The sequence below is a fragment of the Sycon ciliatum genome, chromosome 5, assembly GCF_964019385.1.
Source record: "Sycon ciliatum chromosome 5, ocSycCili1.1, whole genome shotgun sequence".
Lineage (NCBI taxonomy): Eukaryota > Metazoa > Porifera > Calcarea > Leucosolenida > Sycettidae > Sycon > Sycon ciliatum.
Window position 1 is genome coordinate 22,899,394 of NC_088647.1, and position 27,194 is coordinate 22,926,587.

Genomic DNA, 27,194 nt, shown 5'->3' on the forward strand with positions numbered 1-27,194 from the left:
TGTGTGCAGTGCACAAAGTCATGTTGATCCGATGCGACCATGCATGTCCAAGTTATCCACGGCTGCATGGCCAGCGCCCTGGGGCCGCTAGACGTGCGACCGGATTTCCATGTCCACGACAGAACTTGGAGACAGGCGGTATGCTGTACATTCTCTCAAAACTAATAATTACTTAGGAAACCAAAAGAGGTGAGTACTGTCGGTCGCCCAAGAACGGCTAGAATTTCACCACGCACAGCATACCAATGTATACACGGTAACTCAAATGTGCATTGAGTACACTATACACGTACATGAAAATAAGAGCAGTTTTCATGTAGGTTACTAGGCAGACCCAGCGACCAACAGTACATGTACAAGTAGAATGTACACTGTACTAACTCCACTCAATACCCGCCATTGTCCAACTAACAACTAGTATACAATCATATTGAGCAAGTACAGTCAGACATCTTCCCGTTGCACTAATGAGGTATTCCCGGTCTGACATTGTGATAGTTCAGTTTCGTGATAACCGTGTGATGCCGTCAAGCATAGAGATCAAGCAATACTGTACAACTCGTACAAGCCCACATACAGTATACGTCAGTACAAACTGCTTGCAATCCGAGTAACTCTCCATAATCTCAGGCAATGCAACTTTCAGACGTGAATGTGCCGCTGAGTACGTTTTTTTCGACTACTCAGACTACAAGCGCAGAAAGAACATAGGCTAATCTGAAGAGAAAAAAATGAGCTCTGCTGGTGAGGAAGGTGAATCAAGGATATTCGATAGTATTGAAAATCATGAAACAGACAGTACTCTTGTAAATTCGAACGATACGCAGAGAAATCGCACAAAAGGTTGTAAAATCAATAAACTCATAGAATCATAATAATTATATTAAGCCACCAACAGTTAGGCTCTTCAGCGCAGCTGAGCAGCTCAAAACGTAGCCCAACAGGGATCACGTTTCCGTGCAACAAAGCAAAGCATACACATTATAGATAGCAAATACAAACTAGCAGTGCAGTAGAGTGTGGATTTCATTAAACTCTAACTTGCATTTTCAACCATTTCACTGAGCAATAATTATTAATTCTAGCAATAATACAGCATGAAGGAAAGTGTAATTCAATCTTATCTACACCAGTTAGAATGCCAGCCAAAATCTCAAGACAGAGTAAAAGAAACACAACTGGAAAACTTCTTGGAATACCTGAACACACTTGATCAGAAACATTACGATCGTTCAGTAGCGTCTGCACACACCACTCACTGGTACAGCTCGTTGTGGGTACATAGCAGGTCATGGCGGGTCCACCAGCAGAGTAATCTTCACAGACCCTGCGGGGACAAAAGCACACACACAAAGAGACATTCATCAATGCACTGAGTCCTGGAACAATACACGTACTAAGCCTCATGTTGACGGCTTCAAACAACATTGTATATCATGAACTTCATTCTAACGTTCTCTGAGACTCTCCGTACATTTGCATACTGGACTACCACATTGCCCAACCATGCTGCATCTCTGCCAAACTGGACAGAGAGCAGAGCATAGGATGTCTGTGTGTGTGTGTGGGGGGGGGGGGGGGGGGGAGGAAGAGACTATAAGAACATAATGGATGACAAGAGCCTATTCAACATGTCCACAAATCATACATGTACTTAGTTGCTTGCTCTGTGTACCCCTCCCACCCCCCCCCCCCAATACACACACACACATACACATACCCATGCGTCTGGCCTTATCGGTGCACAAGTGTGCTTCCTTGAAATTGCTTTCCCAATTCAAGTACGGGATTGGACCAAACAAACAACAATGCAGCCTTGAAAAATGAAAATCCTCTGACAAGTACAGCTGGTCATCAAAAAAAGTAAGCACAGATCGAAATAGTGACATAACACTGAACAACACTATGCTTACAGAGGATATCTCCAGTAGCTTCAACTGGAGGAGATCAGCAAGCTCCTGGTGGGCCAGCTTCTCACTCTCTTTCAGAGCGAATACAAACTGACGGAATGCCTGTTTGCCACAGCCCGGCAGTGCTTCCAAGAAGACAGATGCCTGAGACACAACATTCCAATAAAAAGAGATGGAGGGCAACATGTAATTCTATCCATCTGCATACAACCCATCAACCCATCAACCCATCAACCCATCACTCTCTCATCTCAATAACCATGATAAGTTTGTAACCTCCTTGCCTAGTCTAGCTCCTTCAAGCGGCCTAGTCTAGCTCCTTCAAGCGGCCTAGTCTAGCTCCTTCAAGCGGCCTAGTCTAGCTTTCACTCAGTAGCCGCCTGTCCAACTACATACTCGACCAGCTGTACACAACTTGGCGACGATAAGCCATTGTCACCAAAAACACATTTTCCGGGTTAAATGCTGCTCACTAGAAATTTCATTCTTTGTGTCGACGTACTAATTTCACTGCTGAGCATAAGTGAGAGCAGTAACAAAATAGTTCATCAACACCAAAATTTCATATGGTTTCATTCTCCAGAACCTTATTATGCCAGGAAGCCACGATCCTGTTCACTGCAGCCTATTTATGCTTTCTGAAGAAAGATCAAGCACAAAACAAGTGCTCTACATTTGTATTTCTGTGCAAAATTTGACCTGGCCACTCGTATACTCAAACTTTAAGTATCCTATTTGCCCTTCTCCAGATTGTTCCACCAACCTGAGTGACAGTCAAGAAGGGTAAGCAGCAGCATTCGCCCTTCTACAGATTATGTTGCTGATGGTGTGCTGTGGCAACGAGTCAAGGTCGGCCGAAAAGCGCACATGTGGTGAGGTGGTTGATGAGAACAATAACCTGACAATCTCTGGGTCATCTGATAAACTCTATGTACCGGTAACTGCACTCCTTGCAGCTTCAAACTTGGAGACTGTTGTCAACGGGTTGATAAACAGAACATGATTTGATTGATGCTCAGGATTACTATTCTCAGATACTGTAAGTCTACAAATTTTCAGCCCATCGAAATTATGGCCTCCCAGGGCTAAACACACTTCGGCCACATCAAATTTTTGGCCTGCATTGCTGCTGACTGTATGCACTGTCACACTCAACCTTGCAACACAAAATTTCGGCTGCAACAATTTTTCGGCCAATTATGCCCAGGCCGAAAATAGGTGAAAATAAATATGCGTGGAATATTGGTTGACTTACAGTAGCAGCAGTCGGCAGTTACGGGTGAGGTCACCCGCACAGGCCAGGCAAGGGACGTTTGAGTGTACATGCAAAATATCATGCTTGCGTTTAGTCTGCTGCAGTTGGTTACTTTTTGCACGAACTACCAAGTATCAAAGCTTGACATGCAAAAGAATTCTTGCATTCCCCACTTCTGCAAGTATACAATCAATCGGTGCTCAATAAAAAGGTATCGATATTGAGACGGTAGTGCTGGTTCCGATTTCCAGTGTCCCTGCAAATGTTTCTTCTTCATATGAAAGAGAAATGCTGTGTGATACGTTGCAGTGGCTACTAGTAGTTAAATGAATACACCATAGGTAGTAATTACACATCAACACAAGCATTACCTGATCTTCACGATCATCCATAGCACGGAGTTTCTTGCAGAAGCGTTGGGTGATGATGCTCTCAGCATAGAGACGGTCCAGAATGCCCTCTTCTACGTCCAAACTACACTTCAACTCCACATAGCTTGACCGCAGCACTTCCTGGTGAAGCTCAGACATCTAGTGCAGAAAATAGGCACACCAGTTGGATAATTTATTTAGCAGGGAATTCAGGCATTTTAACATCTACACCATGATATGTGAAAATGTTCATGATGTATCTACCTTCCACATTCACTAATGTTCTTATGAGCTGTGAAAAAGAAAAGACAAGATGTGACTTTTCCCATCCAGCAGAATACCTGGATATGTTTTCTTGCAGAGGCGTCGCACACGGTATGGTCAGTACGGTATTGACCGTACCAATATTTGCCGTAAGTACCCCGTGGATCAATAACATGCACTGATTTGGGCTCTAAATTTCCAAATATTTCGGCTCAGCCACCCCTGTCCCACGAGTACACTGTACACACTAAATTACCTTCCGACATTGCCCCTGGCTTGGAAAACGAAAAATTAACAAAAGAAGAAAACATGCACCTGACCTCTACTGACATACAGGTATTCACTCTGTCCCATGCAGTAGCCACAACATTGGAAATATTTAGACAACTGGTTCTCTACCAGTACTTAATACATTTTGAAGGACACCTTAGCAAAAGGAGAATGATCCATTCTTACCCCAGTTTGCACCTTGCCTTCCAGTGGAGAAGAAGTAGCACTGGATGTATCAGCTCCATCCAACACTTTCCCTTTGACATCAGCTTTGGGAGCAGTGTGGAGATCATGGTGCTTCAGTGTGCACTTTCCAGGACCGGGACAAGCTTGGAATGTTTCTACCAGCTGGGACAGACCTTGAAATGGTAGAACACTCTCCACAAAGTAGCACATGCCTTCGTCCGACAGCTCCTCCAGCACACAGCACAGGTGATCCAGAGCTTCAGTGTGTCCACTTGACTTCATCACTGCCCGCGTTTCCTTCACGCAGTCGTGATTGATGTGACCCTCAGCACGCAAACTCTTGACACAGTCCATCACGTTAATCTCCAGGCTTCTCTGCACAGCGGTGTAATGCTTATGCAGTGCTCCGTGATAGACTGCAGCTTTCTTGGCCACTGTGCCCGAGGTAACCTGCTGAACTTTAGCCAACCCTACCAACGAGGGAAAGAGTACACAAATGTAAAACACCTATAGTCAGACCAAGTACTGTGCATGCAAGCTAGCGACACACCTTGGCCAGACGCATAGCCAGCCACAGGTGTTGCAAGTACTGTGCATACAAGCTCCACACCTTGGCCAGACGCCTCCAGCCACAGGTGTTCCACATGTAATCCTGTAATTCTGTACCTGTGGGTAGACAGTGTAGCACTTCATCTATCTACTTAGAACTTTGTCTTCGCACCTGTCGATTGAAGTTCTGCTGAAGCTCCCCCTCCCCCAACACACACACACACGCACACACACACGCACACACACACGCACACACACACACACACACACACACACACACACACACCATTTTTGACCATTTGACGCCCATCACCGGAGGCGATGATAGCGATGCGACAGCAGAAGCCATAGCAACTTGTGCTGGGATGGCACCATTCTACAGCTTGCAAGGCTGAAGGATTGACCGCCACTAGTCCGCCTGATCTACACCACAAAGCTATGAAGTGGCATTTTCTGGCCAGAGAATCCCCTACTTTTGCATCTTTGTTATTCATTTTATGTAGCCACCCTGATGAGTGGTCAGGCAGGACAATTTGCTGGTTATATAATTTGATTTCCAGTCAAGAGGCCGTTTTGGAGTTGAGGAGTGAAGTATTGTACAAGTGTAAGTGGCTGCGTTGAGTTTGCGGACTATAAGAAAAAATAACTAAGCAGTTTTAAAACTTACCTTTGGCTTCTGCAGCAGCATCTCCAGTCACAAGCTCCAGGTCAAGGTCAGACTGATCCAGCTTCCCATCTGAACGTTCCAAAGTCTGAAAATCAAAGAAAACCGGGTCACAGGAAATCAACTATCCAGCCACAAACGGAAAACGGGAACTGCGGCTAAACATGCACAGAGGTAAAACATGACTTGGTTGAATAATTTCTGGCCAGAGACCAACACGAGCAAAGGCATGGGCCGGAGCATAGTGAACACTCAACTCCTATTTGCAGGAATCCCTTGGCCATAGATTTATTACCAGGCATGCAATTATTCGCGATTTCTTTGTTTAATCATATGTTGCTGAATACACAAAAACAATACAAGTATAACTCGGATGGTGAGCAAATTAAATTATGGTGAAAAAAGGAGGCATAACTCGTAACATTTTGCCCTCCTTTTTTTACCACTACAAGTACTTCATATTTTAAAGGGGAAGTGCATCGATATTTCGAGTACGGTCCAGAAGAAAGACAATTTGATATCGGTTTGAATGGCATATCTCTTGCTTCCATACGATAAGCCAAACTTGCCAGATCGCCAATACAGTAAATATCGGATATAACGTGCCCCTTTGATTTTCGAAAATGTATCACTATATCCGGTGCATCACTATAGCCGATTTGCATGTTTGACCGACACATGGCACATGACTGCACATGAAATGATGCGTACACGCTGGAAAAAGCATGCTGAAAGTGCATGCATGCTCCGCGGACTGAGTACCGGTGCATGACACAGAGCAGTGCATGGCAGTGCAGTACGAGTACAGACTGTACATGTACTAGAACTTCGATACATCATGTGGCATGGCTGCTTCTTCAGCGTGTTCTCCAAAAAAAGCCTGAGCTGGATCCGTGCTCACGTAGATCGTAGATCTACTCGGTGTCCAACGAGTTGCGTAGAGCCAGAAATAGACATGAGTGGCTGTGTACGTGAGTTGGCAACATCATCGTGAGAGGCAACACAGCCAGAAACGGACAAGAGCATGCAGAAAGATCACTCTTGATCATTATATGCGATATTTTCCTGTACATTTGATATGGTTTGCTTCCTGAAGGCCATCACAATAAGCGATATATCGGTATAGCCGATAATAGTGTATATAGTGATATTTTAGCTGTATTTTTTCAGATTTGATTTTGATTTTGACGTGTTCTATCACTATAACCGGTATATCATTATATCCGGTCACTTTATATACGATACTTACTGTAGTATACTCTCGTTGCCATAGCGACCAGCGCAGTGATGTTGCACATGTCCCCTGTAAACCCACACTCACCCCCATATACTGTAAATATACAAAATTTCGGCGCTGCAAAATTTCGGCACTTCACGATTTTTGACATTTCGGCGGCGATTTATTTTCGGCGTGGGGTAGAGGGCATGGTATTGCGACAGATGCTGTGAAAAATTTCATCGGCGTTTTAATTTAGGCGTTTTGGGTCGGTGCCAAATATAGCCGAAATTAAATAGCTGCCGAAAATTTGTATATTTACAGTAGTACCATTCCCCCTGCATGCAATAATCAGTACCATACACATTTGTAGCCCGTTTTCCCTCCTTCTGACCCTGCACATAAAACCACCGTACATTTGATGTAATTAATGATAATAATAATATTCGCGGGATCCGCATCGGTATCGCTTGAATGTTCAAAAACGCACAAACTAGCCTTTGCATCCGCAGATCTAATTACATCCCTTTTTGGTGTACATGGCCGGACTATACACATAATAAACGCGCCAACTAATTGGGCACGCTTATGCATTGCACCGCACGCGCTTATGCATTGCACCGTATGCATTTATTGTAGTAAGATTTCATGTATAACGAGACTTTCCAGAATCTGATAGTCAGTCGAATCCTCGTCAGTCTCATCTTGTCTCGTCCAGTCGTCCATCCTTAATTTCGTCCCATCTATCAATAATACGTCAATACTACCCGAAAACTACTTGGTTTCTTGTGTTGGACCGGGATGTAATGAAAATGTCAACAGTAATGACGTATCATCAAAAAGAAAGGCTTAGCTCAAATTCTGCTGTGATCGACCTTCTCTGTGGTGGAGCTAGTAGTAGTATTCTTTTTGTAGTATTCTTTTAGTAGTATTCTTTTTGTTTTTTCTTTAAAAAAAGAATACTACTACTAGCTCCACCACAGAGAAGGTCGATCACAGCAGAATTTGGTCATTTTCAATTGGTTTATAATTGTATTCACGAAGTGAAAGAAGGGCTGTGTTTAATGCTGTCAGAGCGGTGGACTGTTTATCAGTAGTCCTCTCGGTTGTGTCCTGGGACGTAACACTGACAGGAGAAAGCTGGAGTGCGAAAACATCAGCAGACAAGCGGAAATAGTGACGAACAAAATGCTGAAATCTTGGTTGGGACAAATCAGACGTTCAGCATTTCCCCCAACCAAGGACCATGCCGTTTGCTCTTTCCACTTCCTGAAGATGGATGTGATGCTTCCTGGCGACTCTCCTATCTCTCGTAACATCTTCTGAAGCCAGGTGAAACGACGGGTGGTGGAGATTGACGAATGAAATATTGTCGTAAGTTTCAAAGTTTGCTGAAAATGTCTCAGGAGAGATGGCGAATACCAAGCATCTTCTTCTAGAGGAACCATTTCCTGGGCACAGTCAGCCTAGGGAAATGCAAGAGAAGCCCGATAAACAGTTCACGGCACTAACAGCATTGAATACAGCACTTCTATCCCATCGTGAATACAATAAGACAATTTGAAAATGACCAATTTCGGCAGTGATCGACCTTCTCTGGGGTGGAGCTAAGCATTTCATACGTCATCACTGCGCTGGTCGCTATGGCAACGTGAGTACACAATTGGCGATTTGGCAAGTTTGGCTTATCGTACGGAAACGAGAGATATGCCATTCGAACCGATATCAAATTGTCTTTCTTCTGGACCCTACTCGAAAAATCGATGCACTTCCCCTTTAACACAGCCCTACCGTAAACATGTGGAGAGCGACATAAAGCTAAACAAAGATGATGTAGGGACGATATACTGACATACTGATAGCAACTCAACCGACCAGAGGTCTCGGCCTACTTATAACATATGCATTATGTGCCATCATTATGTGTGGCACCAGTTGTCAGCATTTCATGATTTCCAGTGGTCTGCAGTTGCAATGCAATGTGACAGCAGAGTTTCACACCACATGACAAACCCGTTATTGACTGAAGTAATCATTTAGCACAATTTGCTTCCGTTTCCAATAGAACAATGTCAAATGAATACAAACTCTACCACACACTACATCGTTTAGCGTAACGGCACACACACTTTGGAGAAACGAGCCGTACTCTTGAATATATCAATACTCATCCATGGTGTGCTCACCTGCGCGTCTTCAGAGAAACATGGCCAGTATTGGCGTACATCACTGATATCCACTTCTGGACGTCCTCCAATGGTACAGCGTGGACGCGATCCCTCCACCAATGGAGCAAAGTGCTGACAGCCAATCTCTGCACAGCCCTTCTTCTTGTGTTTGCGACACACATCTCGGCTGAACGAGCATGGACAGCGAACAGCTCTGCTGAACTTCACATGAGTCAGGGAGAATGCCTTCAGCTTGTCGAGCTCCGACTCCAGATACGGTAGAAGCTCATGACAAAGCTCGACTGCCGCGGACTCGTCCTTGCTTGCTGCGGCACCAATGTCAGGAGAGCCAACTGACTTCTCCACGCCAGTACCAGCATCGGTAGAAGAAGACTTAGCCGTGCCAGCTGCGACAGGAATCTCCAGTGACAGACGAATGCCATGCTGGAAATACTGCATGACCAGCCAGAAGCGATCATTCACCAGAATACGTGCTGATGTGTGATAAAGGATGGGATCCACCTTTGGACTGTAGCGTTGCATACACCTCACAACAGCACACCAGAACAGGGTTTGTGGAAAGTAACGATCTGCACCACTATACAGGTACATAGCTGGACTTGGCTTGCCTTTGCTCAATTCATCTTGAAGACGTGCAACTCGCTCCACCAGTGCTGGTACAAAGAACTTGCGAGTTGTCCCCTCCTTTCTCTGACCAGGCACGCTCACAGTTGTCTTGGTGTTGTAGAACAGGGCAAAGTGTTCACCCATCTCAAACAGGAAATCACGCTGTTCTTCTGTGGTCGTGTAGCGCGATGTCATACGATTGTGCTGTGACCAGCGGTGCATGGCAAGACTTTCCAGGAGGATGCCATCCTGAGTCAGCAAGTCATATTGTGGACGTAGACGCTTGCTCTGCATATCCTTTGGTTCAGGACAAAAGAGCAGTGACATGGTCTTCAGAACCCAGTGGATGTCAATGATCACACGATCACGAAGACGGGCATTGTGAACAAAGTGAAGCAAATGACCAAGACCATGTTGGAACTTCAACATCTCCTGGAAATCGGACTCCGAATCCTCACTGGAAATGCTACCAACAGCAATGGCCAAGCGACGTAGCTCCTCAACCGATAACCATGGTCGTTCAAACGATTTTGCAATGTGCCCAATGGAGATGGTTACAGGAAGCCAACGAAATGGTATGGCAACGCTGAACTGATGCTGCAGCTGCTGGATGATGTCTTGCCGTAGCTGAACAACTGCTGGGTCTTCCGGATCCTTGCCAGCTCGTGTGTTGTCCACAAATACCACCTTGTCAATGTTGTTTGCATAGGCCTTACCATCTGCATTGGCCAAGATGTACTTCTTTATCTCTTCAGTTGTCTTCTTCCTTGCTTCTGGCTTCTTTGGTAACTTGTCCACATGTGTGCCAATGGCAAACACGGGTACGTTGTCACTGTCTCCAATGACCTCGTGGATAGCGTTGAACCACGTCTCCATCACATCAAAGTTGGTCTGCTCCAGGCTGTTGGAAAGCGGCAGTTCCTCACCGTCTACACCAAACGTCGGCTTCGCTCGGTCCTGGAGCTTCTTTGAAGCATCAAAGACGACAGCATATGCACACCGATCACAGGCCAGGACCATGTGTTGGATCGCTGCAAACAGCTTCTGACCAGCAAAGTCCCAAACATCTATAAATGTCAGGTTCTTCAGATGCTCTGCAGTGAAAACTTCACTTTTGCCCTTCTTCAGATCTTCAAGAAAGCTTTCAAACTTCAGCGTTGCTGAGTTGATTTCCGTCTGTAGCTGCTGCACATCTTGCTCTGCAGTTGCTACCTGTTCTACACTCATGGTTGAGACCTCCTCCGGCTTGGATGCAGTGGGAACATTCTGAGAGTCCATGGTTTCAGATGAACTGGTAGCTGATTGACCAGAGTACCCGGTGTGGGTGGCTTCATCACGTTGGATGATAGCAGATTCACTCACACTGGCTGTATCTGCTTGCTCAGTCTCAATCACAGCGGATGGTGATGTCACGGGTGTTGACGGCATGGAGGATGTGGACCTGGCGTTGTTTGGGACCTCCACACCTTGTTGTCTCAGTGCTGCTACTATCTCTTTCCTCCTTTGTTCTTGTTCAACAGCTCTGTGCGTCAGGGCCAACTGCTGCTGGTAAGAATCTTCAGCTTGCTTCCAGACATACTTTAACCCTTGCTTCTCGATCGTGCATATCACCTTCTCCAGCTCCACACCGATGGTACTATCGACCTTTGACATGAATGCTTGACGCAGGAGGGATCGCAGGAAGCTGCTCTTGCCTGTGCGGCCCGGCCCGCACATTATCAGGCGCCCATACGGTATCAGCTGGACACCTTTCTTGATCAGCTCACTTAGTGCTGCTGCGTACTGGCCATTATCAGCTGCACAATACACATACACCAGAACAAAGCACAATACATGTGATGTAGATATGAGGAAGAATTTATTCAAGAAAATGGGAAGGATGTTCAAGATGAATTGGGTTTAGCTAGTCTACAACACCCATAAGAATCCTATTTCAGCACCAGAATTTCAACATGAACAGTTTAGCAGGACCATTTGAGCACAAGAATTTCATTGGAATTTAACTGACTGCTGTGAATTTGAGCAAATTAAACCTTAGAAGAGGATGGTATAAGCCTTATGCACGTTGTACAGATGCACAAAATCCCGTAGAATCTCGTAGAATCCTGTAGACCCGGTTGGGTGTTGAATGTACACGACCCTATTGTGTTTACTGCTATTTCCAATAAGAAATGGGCCCTGAAGGCATTTCTTACGAAAACCTTTTTCTGACAAAGATCTAGCTAGTTATTAGTTCTAACCAAAGTGAAGAAGCTGGAAAAGCGATTGTTTGCTACTAATTATGAGGCTGAAATTGGTCAAATGCGCATGTAAAGCACACAATGAACACCCAGCCGGGTCTGTACACACCTACGATCTTAGTACAGAACTTCACACATCTGTACAACATGCATAAAATAAAAGTAAATTATCGTGTCCGTTCCCGAAGGGAACTCACGACGGCGGCTAACACCCGGTAAAACCTAGCGACAGATGCAGCGCCTAACGGTGGGGGTGAGGGGATACGTCTCACAACCACTGGCACAAGTGCAAAGAAAGACCCCATTAGCCGCATCCATGTATTCCTTGTGCCTGGCCACAAGTTCCCAGTTGACTGGGTAGCAGCACGGCTGGAAAAAACGCTTCCAGGCAGGACTTGAACCTGGTACCTCTTGTGCCTCAATCATGGTCTTTGACCAACCCACTGTGCCTGCCTGGTACAACGTGCATAAGGTCTAATGAATGTCTTGAAGTTCCACCACATTATCTGCACGCTACGTATCTGTGGTCATGCACTGAGTGTCAGTGCAAAACATTTCCATAGCACTTCTTATCCTAGCACGTTTCAAGCCAGTGTCTGCCAATCATGTGACACGTCTGCTGAAATCACATGCTCTGGGACATTTCTCATATCTATGACTTGATTATGTAGGGCATTCCTCCCTTTCGTACTTCCATTGATTCACCACAACAGAAAACTAAGGTTGCATTTGTTCGGTCATTCCCGAATGGGCATGGAATGACGTTGTTACCCATCGCGGAATCGGAATGAGCGTAGCAAACAAACACGCTGGCATGCATTCGGGAATCTAGCAAAGGTGTAGTGACTTCGTACATGCATTTTTGTATACATAAATCATTTTTCGTAAAAATGGCCCCTGTATATATTTTCACGTGAAAGAAATAAACTTTCTCTTTGGCCCCAACTTCGTTGTGGTCTGGTTGGCCATTGTAGCCGTCATGGTTGACGTAAAACACCATAATTGGTGACCCCTGACACTGCGCTGAGTCGGAGTTGCTGTATGGATGGCATGGAGCAGGCCATCGCGCCTTCGACCTCCGCGGCCCAGATTGAGCAGGCGCCCAAGCCCACGACCTCACCAGCCCACCATCCGCCGGTCCGCCGATCCACCGATCCGCCGATCAACCGCCAAGATCTCCTAGCCCGCAGCCGCCTCTGACAAGATCAAGATCCGTCCTCCTCTGTCACGCGTACGTTTTTCCTTGTTCTTTTCTCTATTTTCTTTCTCTGGACTGCCTCTGACACGTTCTTCCACCTCTGTCACGCATGTTTCCTCTTTCCCTTTCCTGCATTTTCTACCTTGTTTCGGACCTTGTGTCCACGTGTCATACAACGGTATTCCACATGCAGCGCATATTTTTTCTCTTTGTACAGTCTTTCTCTTTGTACAGTGTATTTTTCTTTCCCGTCTTTCCGCTTTATACTCTTCGCTCACTCTTTCCTTTCCTTTCCAAGATCTTTTTTTCCGTTCGGCGTTCTTCAGCAACTGCTCTCGGCTTCATCTCTGGTGGGGGTGTAATGTAGTGACTTCGTACATGCATTTTTGTATACATAAATCATTTTTCGTAAAAATGGCCCCTGTATATATTTTCACGTGAAAGAAATAAACTTTCTCTTTGGCCCCAACTTCGTTGTGGTCTGGTTGGCCATTGTAGCCGTCATGGTTGACGTAAAACACCATAAAGGTTTTGCGCCACTCTGGAAACGAAACGACGGTCGAATGTTTTTTGGTTTTTTGAGTAGGACTATTACCTGTTGTTTGCAGCTTTGCGAACACTACTGCATGCCAGTGTAGCCTTGCGAACACTACTGCATGCCAGTGTAGCCTTGCGAAGACTACTGCATGCCAGTGAAGCCTTGCGAACACTACTGCATGCCAGTCCTGGTAGCCTTGCGAACACTACTGCATGCCAGTGTAGCCTTGCCAAGACTACTGCATGCCAGTGAAGCCTTGCGAACACTACTGCATGCCAGTGAAGCCTTGCGAAGACTACTGCATGCCAGTGTAGCCTTGCGAACACTACTGCATGCCAGTGTAGCCTTGCGAACACTACTGCATGCCAGTCCTGGTAGTTCTTGTGAACACTACTGCATGCCAGTGCAGCCTTGCGAAGACTACTGCATGCCAGTCCTGGTAGTTCTTGTGAACACTACTGCATGCCAGTGCAGCCTTGCGAAGACTACTAGTACTGCATGCCAGTCCTGGTAGTTGCTATTTGCTTCCGTAAGTTTCTGCATGTCCCGACGACAGTCATGGTGAAGGAGCGGCCAAACACGGCGTAGATCAACGAGCGCCCGTAACTAGGGTGCCTGCAGGCGGCGTTCGGCCGCTACTTCATCATGCTATTCGACCTCGTATCAGTCACAGAAACGTCTCTAGCTATTGTGTTTATTTTGCAGATACGAGGCACTGTTGTAAAAAGAAGTGAAGTGGCAGGCTCGGTGCCTCTTTGGATCTTGGATCTTTGGCTCGAAAAATAGTTCTGGCTTGCCTCCTTGTGGTTCTAGAGGCCCTGCTCGACGACGATGAAGAGCTGAGGTGCGAGGGTATATTTCCAGTTCATCAACGATCTCGGGCGAACACTATCTCGCGGCAGCGAAGGGTCAAAATACCACGAACAAGTTACTATGCCGAGGTTACAGTACCAGCCTCTACCCTGGACAATGTCCGCCAACAACAACATACTATATCGATAATCACGGTCAGTGAAGCTTTGTTGCAGAGATACTAGAACGCAGCAGCGACGAAGCCCCTCCGCGCATTTTCATTCCGCTCAGAATGAGACCTCATTCCACTTTTTCTTAGGAATCGCCAGAATCGATTCTGCCCCCTTCATTCCGCGACAGGAATCGGAATTGCACCGAACAAACGCTGCCCAGTGCATCAAACAAACGCTCCGGAACCAAAACACGGCGGAATGACTTTGGAATGGCGGCGGAATGGCACCGAACAAACGCTGTCCAGTGCATCAAACAAACGCTCCGGAACCAAAACACGGCGGAATGACTTTGGAATGGTGGCGGAATGAACAAACCGAACAAACGCTGTCAAGTGCATCAAACAAACGCTCCGGAACCAAAACACGGTGGAATGACTTTGGAATGGTGGCGGAATGGCACCGAACAAACGCTGTCCAGTGCATCAAACAAACGCTCCGGAACCAAAACACGGCGGAATGACTTTGGAATGGTGGCGGAATGAACAAACCGAACAAACGCTGTCAAGTGCATCAAACAAACGCTCCGGAACCAAAACACGGTGGAATGACTTTGGAATGGTGGCGGAATGGCACCGAACAAACGCTGTCCAGTGCATCAAACAAACGCTCCGGAACCAAAACACGGCGGAATGACTTTGGAATGGCGGCGGAATGAACAAACCGAACAAACGCAACCTAAGTAAGCCAAGCAGACAGTTCTTTCGCAGCTCCAGTTACCATGGAAAGGCCGTCTCCATGCCGACATGACATGTCAACACCTCATACATCTACCATAGCTGATTAACTAGTATCCTGCAGGCTAGGTGTTCGTTGCATAGTATACTGTCTTTGTGTCTTTGTGACTCTGTGAGTGTGTGTGTGAGCTGAAGACATACATGTACATCTAGACTACCATGTTTACATGGACACTGCAGCAACAGTCAATGTAACTACATAGCACATAGCACCCAGCACTAAATACAACTACCTAGTACTCGGTATACTAGTCTACTGGGAGTAACCATGGGCACAGACAGAACAGTACCAATAAAGGGCACATATGCATACCCTGGTCTACTCCAAGTCAACTCCGTGAGTTATGTGCACAGTGTAAGTTATGTACAAGTGCATGTACTTCGAAAGTAGAAGTGCATGATCCTATTAAAATTTCACTGCTTTTTGGATGAATTGGGCAGACCATGTCGTATGAAAAGTGGTACGACCATGGTCTTACCGGTCATAAAGTGTGTGATGCCCCTGAGTGTGACACATAAATAACAATAATCACTGCCCAATCAGGTCGTACTAACTTAACCGTGCGCCTTTCTCTCCCGCTGGGGTATTTTGTACTGACTTTGTAGGCACTCATTTCTACGGCGCTCTAATTCGCAGTGGGTTTTATTGTCAGGCTGGGATTTTCCTCGTTAACTCTATGGACGCTCAGTTTTGCCACACTGAGAAAGGTAGTCCTAATGTACAGGATGCTGTGATGCTTGTGCTGGAATGCTAGCGCTGAAAGGCTCGTGCTGATAAACTTTGAGCATGTATTTCCCTTAATTAGGGTTGTGCATTAATGGATGACCATTACATGGACAATACTAACCTTCAGCTGTATCCCCTGGTCCTTCTCTCAGTGGGATCACACCTTCATCGTCATTCACCAATGGCATTGCGGTACCTCCTGTATATGAAAATGAGATCAGAAGAATCCGGCACAATAGAATTCTCTACGAGTATTGCTTGGATTGCTGATACATAAAGTTTAGTGACATTATGACATTACTAAACAATATGCTGGTGATGTCCACAAACATGACAGGCAGGTTTTAGGCTACTTTACTATGCTATGAAATAGAGTTTGCGACTTCGGCGATCATTTCATCAGAACATGGGTTGCTCCCAACACTGAAGCTAGCGCTTTCCCGCCGACTTCGAAAGTTCAATGGACTTCTTGTGTGATCTGGATGGCGGTTGTGAGTCAGTCAAGTGTCAAGTCAAGTCACCGGGAGAAAGTGCCATTATGATTAGGTATGGACGATTTCAATAAAATTCCTTATTTTCCTCACAATGGAAACCAAGGCTAGAACGTATACCAAACAAATTGGAAAACAGCTAATATCATTTAGAACATTTCTGCTGGTATAAGAACTGTATTTTCATATAACCTTCAGCTGGTATGCACACTAATACAAAGACCAGCATCATCCATTGACTAGGATTCACCATCATGGACATTCTTTAACTTGCATCGCAGTCTTTAAATTGTCACTTACTATCGCTCTGTAAATCAATAGCCAAATCCAACAGTTGGACAAGACTACTCCCAGCACATCCTGCCTCACGCTCGATCTTGATCAGGAAATCTTTATCCAGTCGTTGAGTGAGATCGGGACGGTGCAAGGAATAAAAGAGAAACAGAAAGCTGTATGCTGGGAACAGTAAAGACGCCCCAATTGCTGATTGACAGCAAAGTGGAAGATCACGCACATGACCGGCCACCTCACATGCCGTTCGATAAGTGCAGATAAACTCTTGATCCAGGCTGACATCTCCAAATACTTCGGTGAGAACTATATCTGGTACCGTCGCTAGTTTGGCGATGATCTGTGGTAGGTTGCTCTTGACAACCCTTGTGAAGAAATCTACAGACAGCGAATAATACACAAGGAAAACAGGACACATTGTTGTAACCACTATGTCTGGTCCAATAGTGTTTCTTTTCGTGTGTATGCGTGTGTGTGTGTGTACCGTAAAGTCCGCTGCAAATGCCCACCGCATTGTGCAAGATCTGCTGGCCTGTACGCACTGACCCCATGCACTGTCACTCCCACTGTACGAAAGTGCATCTCACACCGTGGCGCGAAGAGCGCTTTGCTACGGTAAACAATGTCCACTTTCCTGGTTTCAAAGTCTCTTTGGGCACTAGCTACGAGCTAGCTCGTAGTGATTTTATGATGTTGTTCGTTGTATTTCGCAAATCCAAATGGGTTTTTCTTCCGAATAACAAGGTAGCAAAGAGCAGAGTATTGCAGGAACCAAATATACTTCTGACGGTGTTTCAAGCCATCATTTCCAAATCACGCAACACGCAAAGGCAAGGGTTTTTCACGAGCACTTCAGAGTTTTCAACAAGTTGGTAGCGAATTTGTAGGTGTAGCTTTTGTGGCATCTCCCCTGTTCGACTTGCAATTGCAATACTGCGACCGGTCAAGTCGTCGAATGACACTTTGTCAGAACAATCACGGTTCCGTTCTGAAAGCGCAACATCGTTACATTCATGGCACTGCAGAAATTTCATGATTAGAAAACCAAAATAATGGAGAACGAACTTTTAGGAAACTTCACTTCTCAACTCCAAACTCCAAAACGGTCTCTTCACTGCGATTCAAATTCAAATTTCAATTTACATTACTGTACACCAAATTTTCAGGCCTGGCCCATCATCAGGAGAACGAACTACAATAACAAAGACGACTCATTTATCGGATGCAAAGGAAATCCCGAACGAAGTTTTTCTTTGCAGCAAGATAATGATAATCGCTTTTGCACAGGATCCTGGTAAGACATAGGCACTGTGTAGGCATTACAGTCGTTCTTATACGCATTTGACCTTCATGCCAGTTTTCTACAACTAAAATGACCTGAAAAAGACTGTCGGCACCTCACACGAGGGGACATGTAACCGGAAACGGCAATGTTCAGGACAGGACAGGAGTGTGTTTGTGTGTGTCCCATATGGTGCAGTGGTATGTGCAGTCGATTTCCAATTGAGAGGTTGCGGGTTCAATTCCCAACGATTATGGTCGCACACGTCTTTCTTCTCTTTCTCATTCTCCTAGCTCCTCTTTCATAATCCTGGATGGCTACCAACAGCCAGTGTATGCCGAAGTATGTGGTGTGGCGTGTGTCCAAAAAAATTAAAAAATGGAAAGGCCAGAATGCCACTTCGATCAGCTGTGTAGTGGATACCAGGCTAAAATTGGTGGCGGTCAATTCATCAGAATTGCAAGCTGTTGAATGGTGTAATTCCAGCACAAGTTGCTATGTCTAATATAGCTGTTCGCTATCATCGCTTCCGCAATGGGCAGGTCTGAGGTCTGAGGTGTGTGTGTGTGTGTGTGTGTATGTGTGTGTGTGTGTGTATGTGTGTGTGTGTGTGTGTGTGTGTGTGTGTGTGTGTGTGTGTGTGTGTGTGTGTGTGTGTGTGTGTGTGTGTGTGTGGTGTGTGTGTGTGGTGTGTGTGTGGTGTGTGTGTGGTGCGTGTGTGGTGCGTGTGTGGTGTGTGTGTGTGTGTGTGTGTGTGTGTGTGTGTGTGTCTGTGTGTGTGTGTCTGTCTGTGTGTGTGTCTTCTTTCATTCTCCTGGTTGGTTACCAACAGCCAGTGTATGCCGGAGTATGTGGGTGTGGCGTGTGTGTGTGTGTGTAAAAAAAGAAAAGAAAAAGAAAAATGGGGATTCACTGGCCAGAAATCATCTGTGTGGTGGATACCAGGCTAGAAATTAGTGGCGGTCAATTCATCAGCCTTGCAAGCTGTTGAATGGTGTACTCTCAGCACAAATTGCTATGTCTAACATAGCTGTTCGCTATCATCGCTTCCGCAATGGGCATGTCTGAGTTCTGAGGTGTGTTTGTGTGTGTGTGTGTGTGTGTGTGTGTGTGTGCGCGCGTGTGTGTGTGTGTTTGGTACATGGTGGTGGTGGTGGTGATGGTAGTGTATGTGTGTGTGTGTGTGTGTGTGTGTGTGTCCCATATGGTGCAGTGGTATGTGCAGCGGTTTGCAATCGATAGGTTGCGGGTTCGATTGCCGACGATTATGGTCACACACGTCTTTTTTCTCTTTCTCAGACTCTTCCTGACTTTTCTTTCATTCTCCTGGGTGGTTACCAACAGCCAGTGCATGCCGGAGTATGTGGTGTGATGTGTGTGTGGGAAAAAAATGAAAAGACCAAAAATAGAGATTCACTGGCCAGAAAAAGTCACTTCGAATAGCTGTATGGTGTAGACCAGGCTGAATAGTGACGGTCAATTCTGCAGCCTTGCAAGCTGTTGAATGGTGTAATCCCAGCACAAGTTGCTATGTCTAACATAGCTGTTCGTTATCATCGCTTCCGCGATGGGCAGGTCTGAGGTGTGTGTGTGTGTGTATGCACGTGGTATAAATAATCCTGGGTGGTTCCCAACAGCCAGTACATGGTGGAATAAGTGATGTGTGATATGTGCTGGAAAAAACGAAAACGAAAAAGTAGGGATTCACTGGCCAGAAATGGCCTCTTCAAATAGCTGTGTGGTGTAGACAAGGCTCAAAATAGTGGCGGTCAATTCTTCAGCCTTGTAAGCTGTTCAATGGTGCAATCCCAGCACAAGTTGCTATGGCTTCTGCTGTAGCATCGCTATCATCGCCTCGGTGATGGACGTAAAAACTCAAAAGGGCAAAAAAGGTGCATGTGGTGTGTGTGCACGTGGTGTGTGTGTGTGTGTGTGTGTGTGTGTGTGCATGCAGTGTAACCGTGTGTGTGTGTGTACCTGGTGTGGCACAAGCATAGCAAGGCACAGCTGAGCACAAGAGGTTGAGTTGGGCTACATGGTTGCTGGGGTCGAACAACTGGTGTCAATTGATCAGAGCATGGAATGCCATGAGCTATACGTATACCCATATCCACACAGGCTGTACATGAACTGTATTACCATAACAAAGACTGCATTTGACCTGCACACTAGGAAATAATATGCTGTATACAAATAGGTATGTCGTACATGCTCCTGCGTTTGTGTCACTCTGTTGGGGCCTGCTGCTGCATTTTTGCTGTGTTTTTGTAACCTCTCTGTACATGCTGCTGCACCGTCTTCTGCCCCCCCCCCCCAGTGTTCACACTTTTCCGTACTTGTCGCCGCTTTTTTGTCTTTGTCTGAATGTCATCGTCATACTTCCGCCACCCCACCGCAATGTGCGCATATCTTTTCCATAGTAAGTTTGTCATGTTGCCTTAAACTAGCCACATTCCCATTGCTGACAGGATCCGTGTGTATTTGAGAGACACGATCTGCCTAGCAAGAGTAATCTGAAGGCTTTTCTACTCTCGTATGGCGTAAGAGAAATCACAAATTGGCTGCGGGCACAACATCAAATTTTAAACAATAGCACGTCACAGCCTAAGGACCAGGAGAGCACTTTTCCCGAACCAGCCTCTCCATAGTATTTCAGCAGAAATCCATTGGAACAAAAATAGATTTCAACTCAGAGTTGCATGGTACTCAAGCTCTGCACTCTGACCAGTAGTCCAGGTTCATTTTTAGCCTTTCAGCTGTATAGGTCCAGACGGAACAATGACATAATGTGAGCTACTGGTATTTCACTTGTTCAGACTTTGGCAGGAGATGGAGAACTTACAGTGCAGGAGCTTGAAACAAAAAGCACTTCAATTCGACACTGCGTGCTGCAGGCTAGTTCTGCGCCGGCTTCCGCGGATAGCAGCTAGTGCGTACAGGACCTCGGGATCCCAGCAGTGCGTACAGGTTTTCCATGCACGAGCCCACATGTCGGGCATGCGTGCACTAGCTGCGCAAACTGGTTTGCGTGCAAAGCCCGGAAGAACAGAAGTTGAAACTTTCACACATCGTATGACTCACTTCCTTTTGTGTGTGTCTGTGTCACTCGATGTTGATTATATTGGAGAGGGTTTGAGTCCTCATTAGCTTGAGTCATCATCAAACGTCGGCTACGAAAGAAGTCTTTTCTCTTTCTAGATACTTGGATTTGATTTTTGACGTACTGTTTAGCCAATGCAAAGAAATGATTGCTCACAGGCTCTTAAAAAATAAGTGCACTTTTCGGTGGTGCGGAGGAAGTATATTTTTAGACTTCATTTGAACTCAGGCAAATGTACACTCATAATTTATAACTTTCACGTAGCCTTGAGTATTCCAAATGCATTGGTTGATATTTTGACTGGATACAGCATATGTGACATACATGCTCAGTTTTAGTCTAAACTCCATGTAGCGTAACAAAGATTGCTGGATCTTTGCAACAAACAATACTTGGAATCAGTTGATCAAGTAAAGATCTAAGCGTCTCGTTATTATCCTTACATAGCACGATAGTGAGTGTGTACCAGGTGTATTTATGCTACGAACCCCTGTGTTCTGGTGTGAGGAGACTTTGTTTAGCCGGGAGCTAACAAGTGCACTCATGCTCATTTCAGTACTTTTGTACATGCATGTATTGATTAAAACCCGTGACACGATGGTACAATGCATGAGTCGTAATTATCCTACATCGGCTCAGTTACGCTTTTCATTCCCATTGATGGTATGCCGGTTCTACAGTCCATTCATAAAAAAAGATGGTGCCAGGCTCTGGCGAACTCCCGTATTTGACATTATCGTACACAATGCAGTGCTGCGAAATTTGAAATTTGAAACCGGGTCCAAAAAAGGTACCGGTACCTGAACTGAGGTTAAACCGCACAATGCACTGTTGCAGGCGGGGTCGGACGGCCTGGATTTTGATGGTTTTTCCCAAACCTGGCCGAAGTCCTATTCTTGTTAAGGCTTGTATTTTGGACAAATAGACTTCCGAAACATAATTGGAGGAGGATTCCATACGAGATTGGAGAAGAAATTCTAACCATTTATTGCCAAAGGCTAGAAGTCCACCTTTTTATGAATATACTGTAGTTCTACTCTACAGAATAGAATGCATGATCTTGTATAATGTTGTAACATGCACCAGCATAACATCACACATAACATGTATGTAAAGATTTCTTCAATGTACAGTATTGCACGTGCTATCTTCATTTACAAGGTGTATACGAGTGTGCAACAGGTGTACTTATGCTACCGTATTATCTCTAATATACGCACAGTCTCCAATAATAGCACGTCTCCAATAATAGAACACCTCGGGGCGGCATTCAAAAAATAAAGTGCTCAGTCTCCATTATAAGCACACTGTGTAAATTCATTATCTGTAACGGCGAAAAACCCCTGAAATGTATGTGTCCCACATGAATTTGGCATGGCAACATGTCTCTGAAATGAGGTTGAAATAATAATGGAACAGTCTCCAATAAAGGAACGTCTCCATTAATAGCACGAGGCGGAGGTACATTGAAAAAATAAAGGACCGTGCTTATATTAGAGATAATACGGTATGATACCTATGCAGCATACAGGTCACAATATTCATATTTCCCGCTTCTTTGTCTGTATAGATCATTCAGATTTTTCCATCAACTATAGAACAGCGCATGCTCCAGTGGTTCCTGTCTTCCCATACTACTTCTCATAGTAATACTCATGAGACTACAAGATAGTCTTCTGAGGGTGCTTAGGGAAAATATTGGGTTGCCAGAGCAGCTAACAAGTGTAGTGGTGCAATTACACGTGTATGAAGTATGAACTTTACATACAAAATACCATGAAATCATTGCACTACTCCCCTGCTTAAATAAACTGGATAAAAGTGTTAGAAATAACTTTATGGCAATCTTTTACTCACAGGGATCTTTGATATCTTCATCAGGATGATCATTCTTACGAGCTTGCCAAATTCTCTCCAGCAGTCCACCAACAGCAACATTGGACGGGAAAGTTGAAGACTGAATGTCTTGAATGAAGTTCTGGACACCTGATTGCCCTCTCTTGTAGCAAGTAACACAGGCAACATAGCAGGCTAACCTATCCTCTTCTGGCCTAATTTCGTTGGTTTTAATAAACTCCTTCCAAGTCATCACATTTCTCTTCAGCATGGGATCTCTACTGATACGTGGATGATGTTCATCAGTTGCCATGACTACCTTCTCGAATGCTTCACCCGTAATCTTGCATCGAGCTATGTCATGCCATGCTGGCAGGACAACATCATCCCAGAAGTCAAACGGCATCGTTCTAAACACAAAGTTATACAAAACACAAACAAAAACAAACAAACTTTGAAAAAGAATCTTTCTTTTCTGATAGTCGATGAATTTGCTGAAAGAGTATTCAAGTATGAATGACAATCAACCAGAAGACCGGCTGTACAGTGTCACACAATACAGGTACATGTATACACGTACACATATTATTATGCTAACACCCCCTCCCCCCCCCCCCCCCCCCCACACACACACAGCATAGAGATGATTGACTCATGTGTACGGAGACAAATACTGACATGTCCCACATACACCATACCACCACTCCTTACACTGTCACTGCTGGTTCTCCATAGCCACACACCGGTATGTAAAACTCACATAATTCATTTTTGGTTACCTGAACACACTTCACCTACAACACAGTCCTCTGTTCTACACCACTACTGTTCATATGTACACACAATCATTTCACTAGATCATGGGTAAAAGATATTCATGGTTCAAGTGATACTCAGTTTGACTGAGTTTTGCAAATCCGCAGGAACTCCACCACCCTCTACTTGAAGTAGGACCAAAGCACAGATGAAGCTCTTAATTATAATGATGGGAGATGAGTAGATGAGAGCCACAACCAAAGAGGTTAAAGTCTGAAAATCCAAATGGCTGCATGCATGCCAGGGTAAACTACCTATGACTATGTAAACACTACTTGTACTTGTATGACAAGACGTATTAGGTTCTGGGAAACATCACAGTACAGATGGATATCAGACCCGCCGTAACGGGTCCGGTTGGTCAGGTGATCACCGGACCAACTAGTGGCCACAAAAACATGTTTACTGCTAGGACGGTTATCATGTTCCCACTAATACCACTATATCAAACATGAACTGTATGAAAGACTATGATATAACCAGACCAATTGAAAACTGCTTCCGGTGGTACTGGATCATTTGCACTTACACAGGAAAGTATTCACCAGTTTGAGGACAGTGTTAAAGGTTAAACATAAAAAATAAATTCACGGTTCGCGTGAGACTCGGCCGAAGGCCCAGTTTTCCGCATCCGCAGGAACGCCACCACCCTCTTGGATCAAGGCGCAGATGCAGCTCCTAAGCGGTGGATGCAGTGAATGGGATTTTCGGTCTTTGACCACTTTGTGGTGGGTCTGACCCGAAAGGTTCAAAAAAATTAAAATAAAGTAAAGTATCGTGTCCGTACCCGAAGGGAACTCACGACGGCCGCTAACACCCGTTAAACCCTAGTGTTAAAGGTGACTCGGGAATATCCTGAGTAGGTGCAATGCAATGAACACTCTTTCCAAGCATGACGTCAATAGAACTGCGCTGACCCTTGGCCTTGTGAAGCACAATATCTTTTCTCAGTCACAGTCATTTCCTTATCGCTGTACTATTGTCGTAGTACTACAGACTACAGACTACAGACTAGTACAGTGTAGACTAGTACAGTGTAGACTAGTGTAGTACGTCGTTAGGATACATTTCACTTACACTAGTAGTAGTAGTACTAGTACTAGTACTACTACTAGTAGTAGATCTACTAGTACTACTTTGAAGTAGAACGCATCACTACCACGGATTTTATTCAGATCTTGCAATTCTAAATCCGAAATGCAATTCTCGACATAAAATAACTCCAGCCCATCTTGCCAGACAGACTGTACTGCTTGAAGGTTTCAAGGTCTACCCCTCTTAGTCATGTGACATGTTTACAGAGTGTATACATGCACTGTACCTTACCGTAAATACTGGATAGCTGCAGATACAGTGCAGCTTCGTTTTTCCAGCACCAGTCGCACTAGTGGCTTATCATCAACACATCACTCTGACTCGAGAGAAAACAACGCAACGATGTTACGTTATCGTCCAAACCTCCTTAGTCACCGACAGACACACGAGCAGACAATGATTTCTCGAGTCGATGATACGCAACAGGTCTACTTTCTCTCTGGTCAGTCTGGGACAAGGGTATGCTGCCCAGTGCAGTGACCAGAACTGCTGTCAAACACGCTACTGCCCAAAGGCAAAGGTACTAAATACTACACTGTACTACTACTACTGGAGTTGTCTTTCTTCTTCGCAGATGATCGGTACAGCGTCTTTACCAAACAAAGGCTGACTGTAGTGTAGTGTAGCGCGCTTGCGCGAGAACAGGATCTGGTCACATTCTGGTGATGACTTTAGTTTAGACTAAAAGTAGTACTTAGTAGTGTAGATCTACCACTAAAATGTACGAAATTGTATGTACAGTCAACTTCGCTAATAACGACTGCGGATATAACGACAATTCGCGAATAACGACATAATTTTCATGCCCGGAGCAAAGTCCATCCAACTGTGACATGAGACTTCGGATATAACGAAACTTCGCGAATAACGACACTTTTCTGATGCCCCGCCGAATGTCGTTATAAGCGAAGTTGACCGTACTAGCGCATGGCAGTAGTCAGCGTAGAGCCGTAGTACAGTACACTGTACAGTCAGTACACTGTAAAGTCAGTGGCGAGTGCAGTGGCGCGAGTGCAGTGGCGGGTCGCTGGGCAGGTCATTGCGGACAGAGCCGGTTTGGCGCTTTGCATGTTCTTACTACAACTTACAAGTAGGCCAAACTAAAGAAGGTGTGTGGTTCGACGATTCCACACTACACCAAATCCTGCCTAAAACAGTAAAAGCCATTTTTCAGGCACTTTTCAGGCAAGTTGCCATGGCGATCACTTTGAGGAACGCGCGAAAGTGAAAAGTGCTTGTCTACAAAGCAACACCAGCACCCTCTTTCAAGGCAACTTTTTACCTTTTCAGGACACTTTTCTGACTTTTCTTCAGCCTTTCTTTTTTTTTCCGAATGTGTTCCCTGTCGTATCTTTCAGTTGTGGTGAGTTGTGGGCTGTCAACAATGCCTAGGGTCATGTTTAGCCAGGAGCTTGAGGGCAAGCTGATCGAGCTTTGGAGCGGACATTTGAGGCGACCTCCGGGCGGTACAGTTCGCAGGAGCTACGCCGGAGGAGATCGCCATCAAGCTGAATTTATTTGCTGAACAGCTCCGGGAGGAGGCAATCTATACTGCGTCGATCGTCCATTCCAAAATCGACAACATGAAAACGAAGGCGAAAGGACTGTACGAGACATACACAACGAAAACTGCCACCGGAATGCCTGTTGGCGAGGTTGACAAATATTCGACCTATGATCTGGAATCCGCCTACACAGCGCGCGCTAGCGTGATCAAATTTCAAGATTGGGCACGCGAAAATGGGTGATATTCGAGGATTTGGACCAACAAAGAGCCTCTCCACTAGTGCACTACCGCCGTTGCTAGATCAAGCACAGGAAAGCCTCACAGTCTAACCTTCAAAGCAAAGTCCCGTGATCGACACTTGTAGGTGTGAATGCAGCTTCACTTTATAAGCCACTTTATGCCTACAAGCCACTTTCGGCGTAGTGTGGAATCGGCCTAACATGGACATTTTTTTTACGGGCGGGCGGGCGGATTTTTTTTTTTTAATATATATTTTTAGTACATGTAAATACACTGTACTGCCTTTAGACACCCAGTACATCGGCATTATCACTGGCTAATACTTTGAAACATTGTGTAGCTCTGGAACGAGAAGAGAATAACTTCAAGCGGTGACGTGACTCTGACTGTCCAAATCATCAAGCAAATGAAGAACGATGCGAGTTGAAAGTAAGTTCGGGAACTACTTCGAAGTACAAATTGTACAATGTACCGGTACATGTATTGCTAGTTTGGTGTCGGCGTGCACGAATACATGGGCTTTTTCCATCGACGCTTCCTGTGCTTGCACACATGGAGCAGCAACTTACCGGTACAGGTGAAATATCGTTCCCA

General features: G+C 45.3%; 1 protein-coding gene across 1 annotated transcript; it reads right to left on the bottom strand.

Moving 5' to 3' along the window:
• Positions 1–605: 605 nt before the first annotated feature.
• On the bottom strand, positions 606–25,440 carry LOC135818070 (uncharacterized). The gene is made up of 10 exons (XM_065331390.1): positions 25,085–25,440; positions 22,964–23,352; positions 16,734–17,102; positions 16,064–16,141; positions 8,872–11,276; positions 5,473–5,557; positions 4,257–4,726; positions 3,537–3,695; positions 1,914–2,054; positions 606–1,327 (listed from the first exon to the last, which is right to left on the bottom strand). The coding sequence occupies exons 2-10, from the start codon at positions 23,346–23,348 to the stop codon at positions 1,319–1,321; spliced, it is 4,101 nt and encodes a 1,366-aa protein (XP_065187462.1). The 5' UTR covers positions 23,349–23,352; positions 25,085–25,440; the 3' UTR covers positions 606–1,318.
• Positions 25,441–27,194: the final 1,754 nt, after the last annotated feature.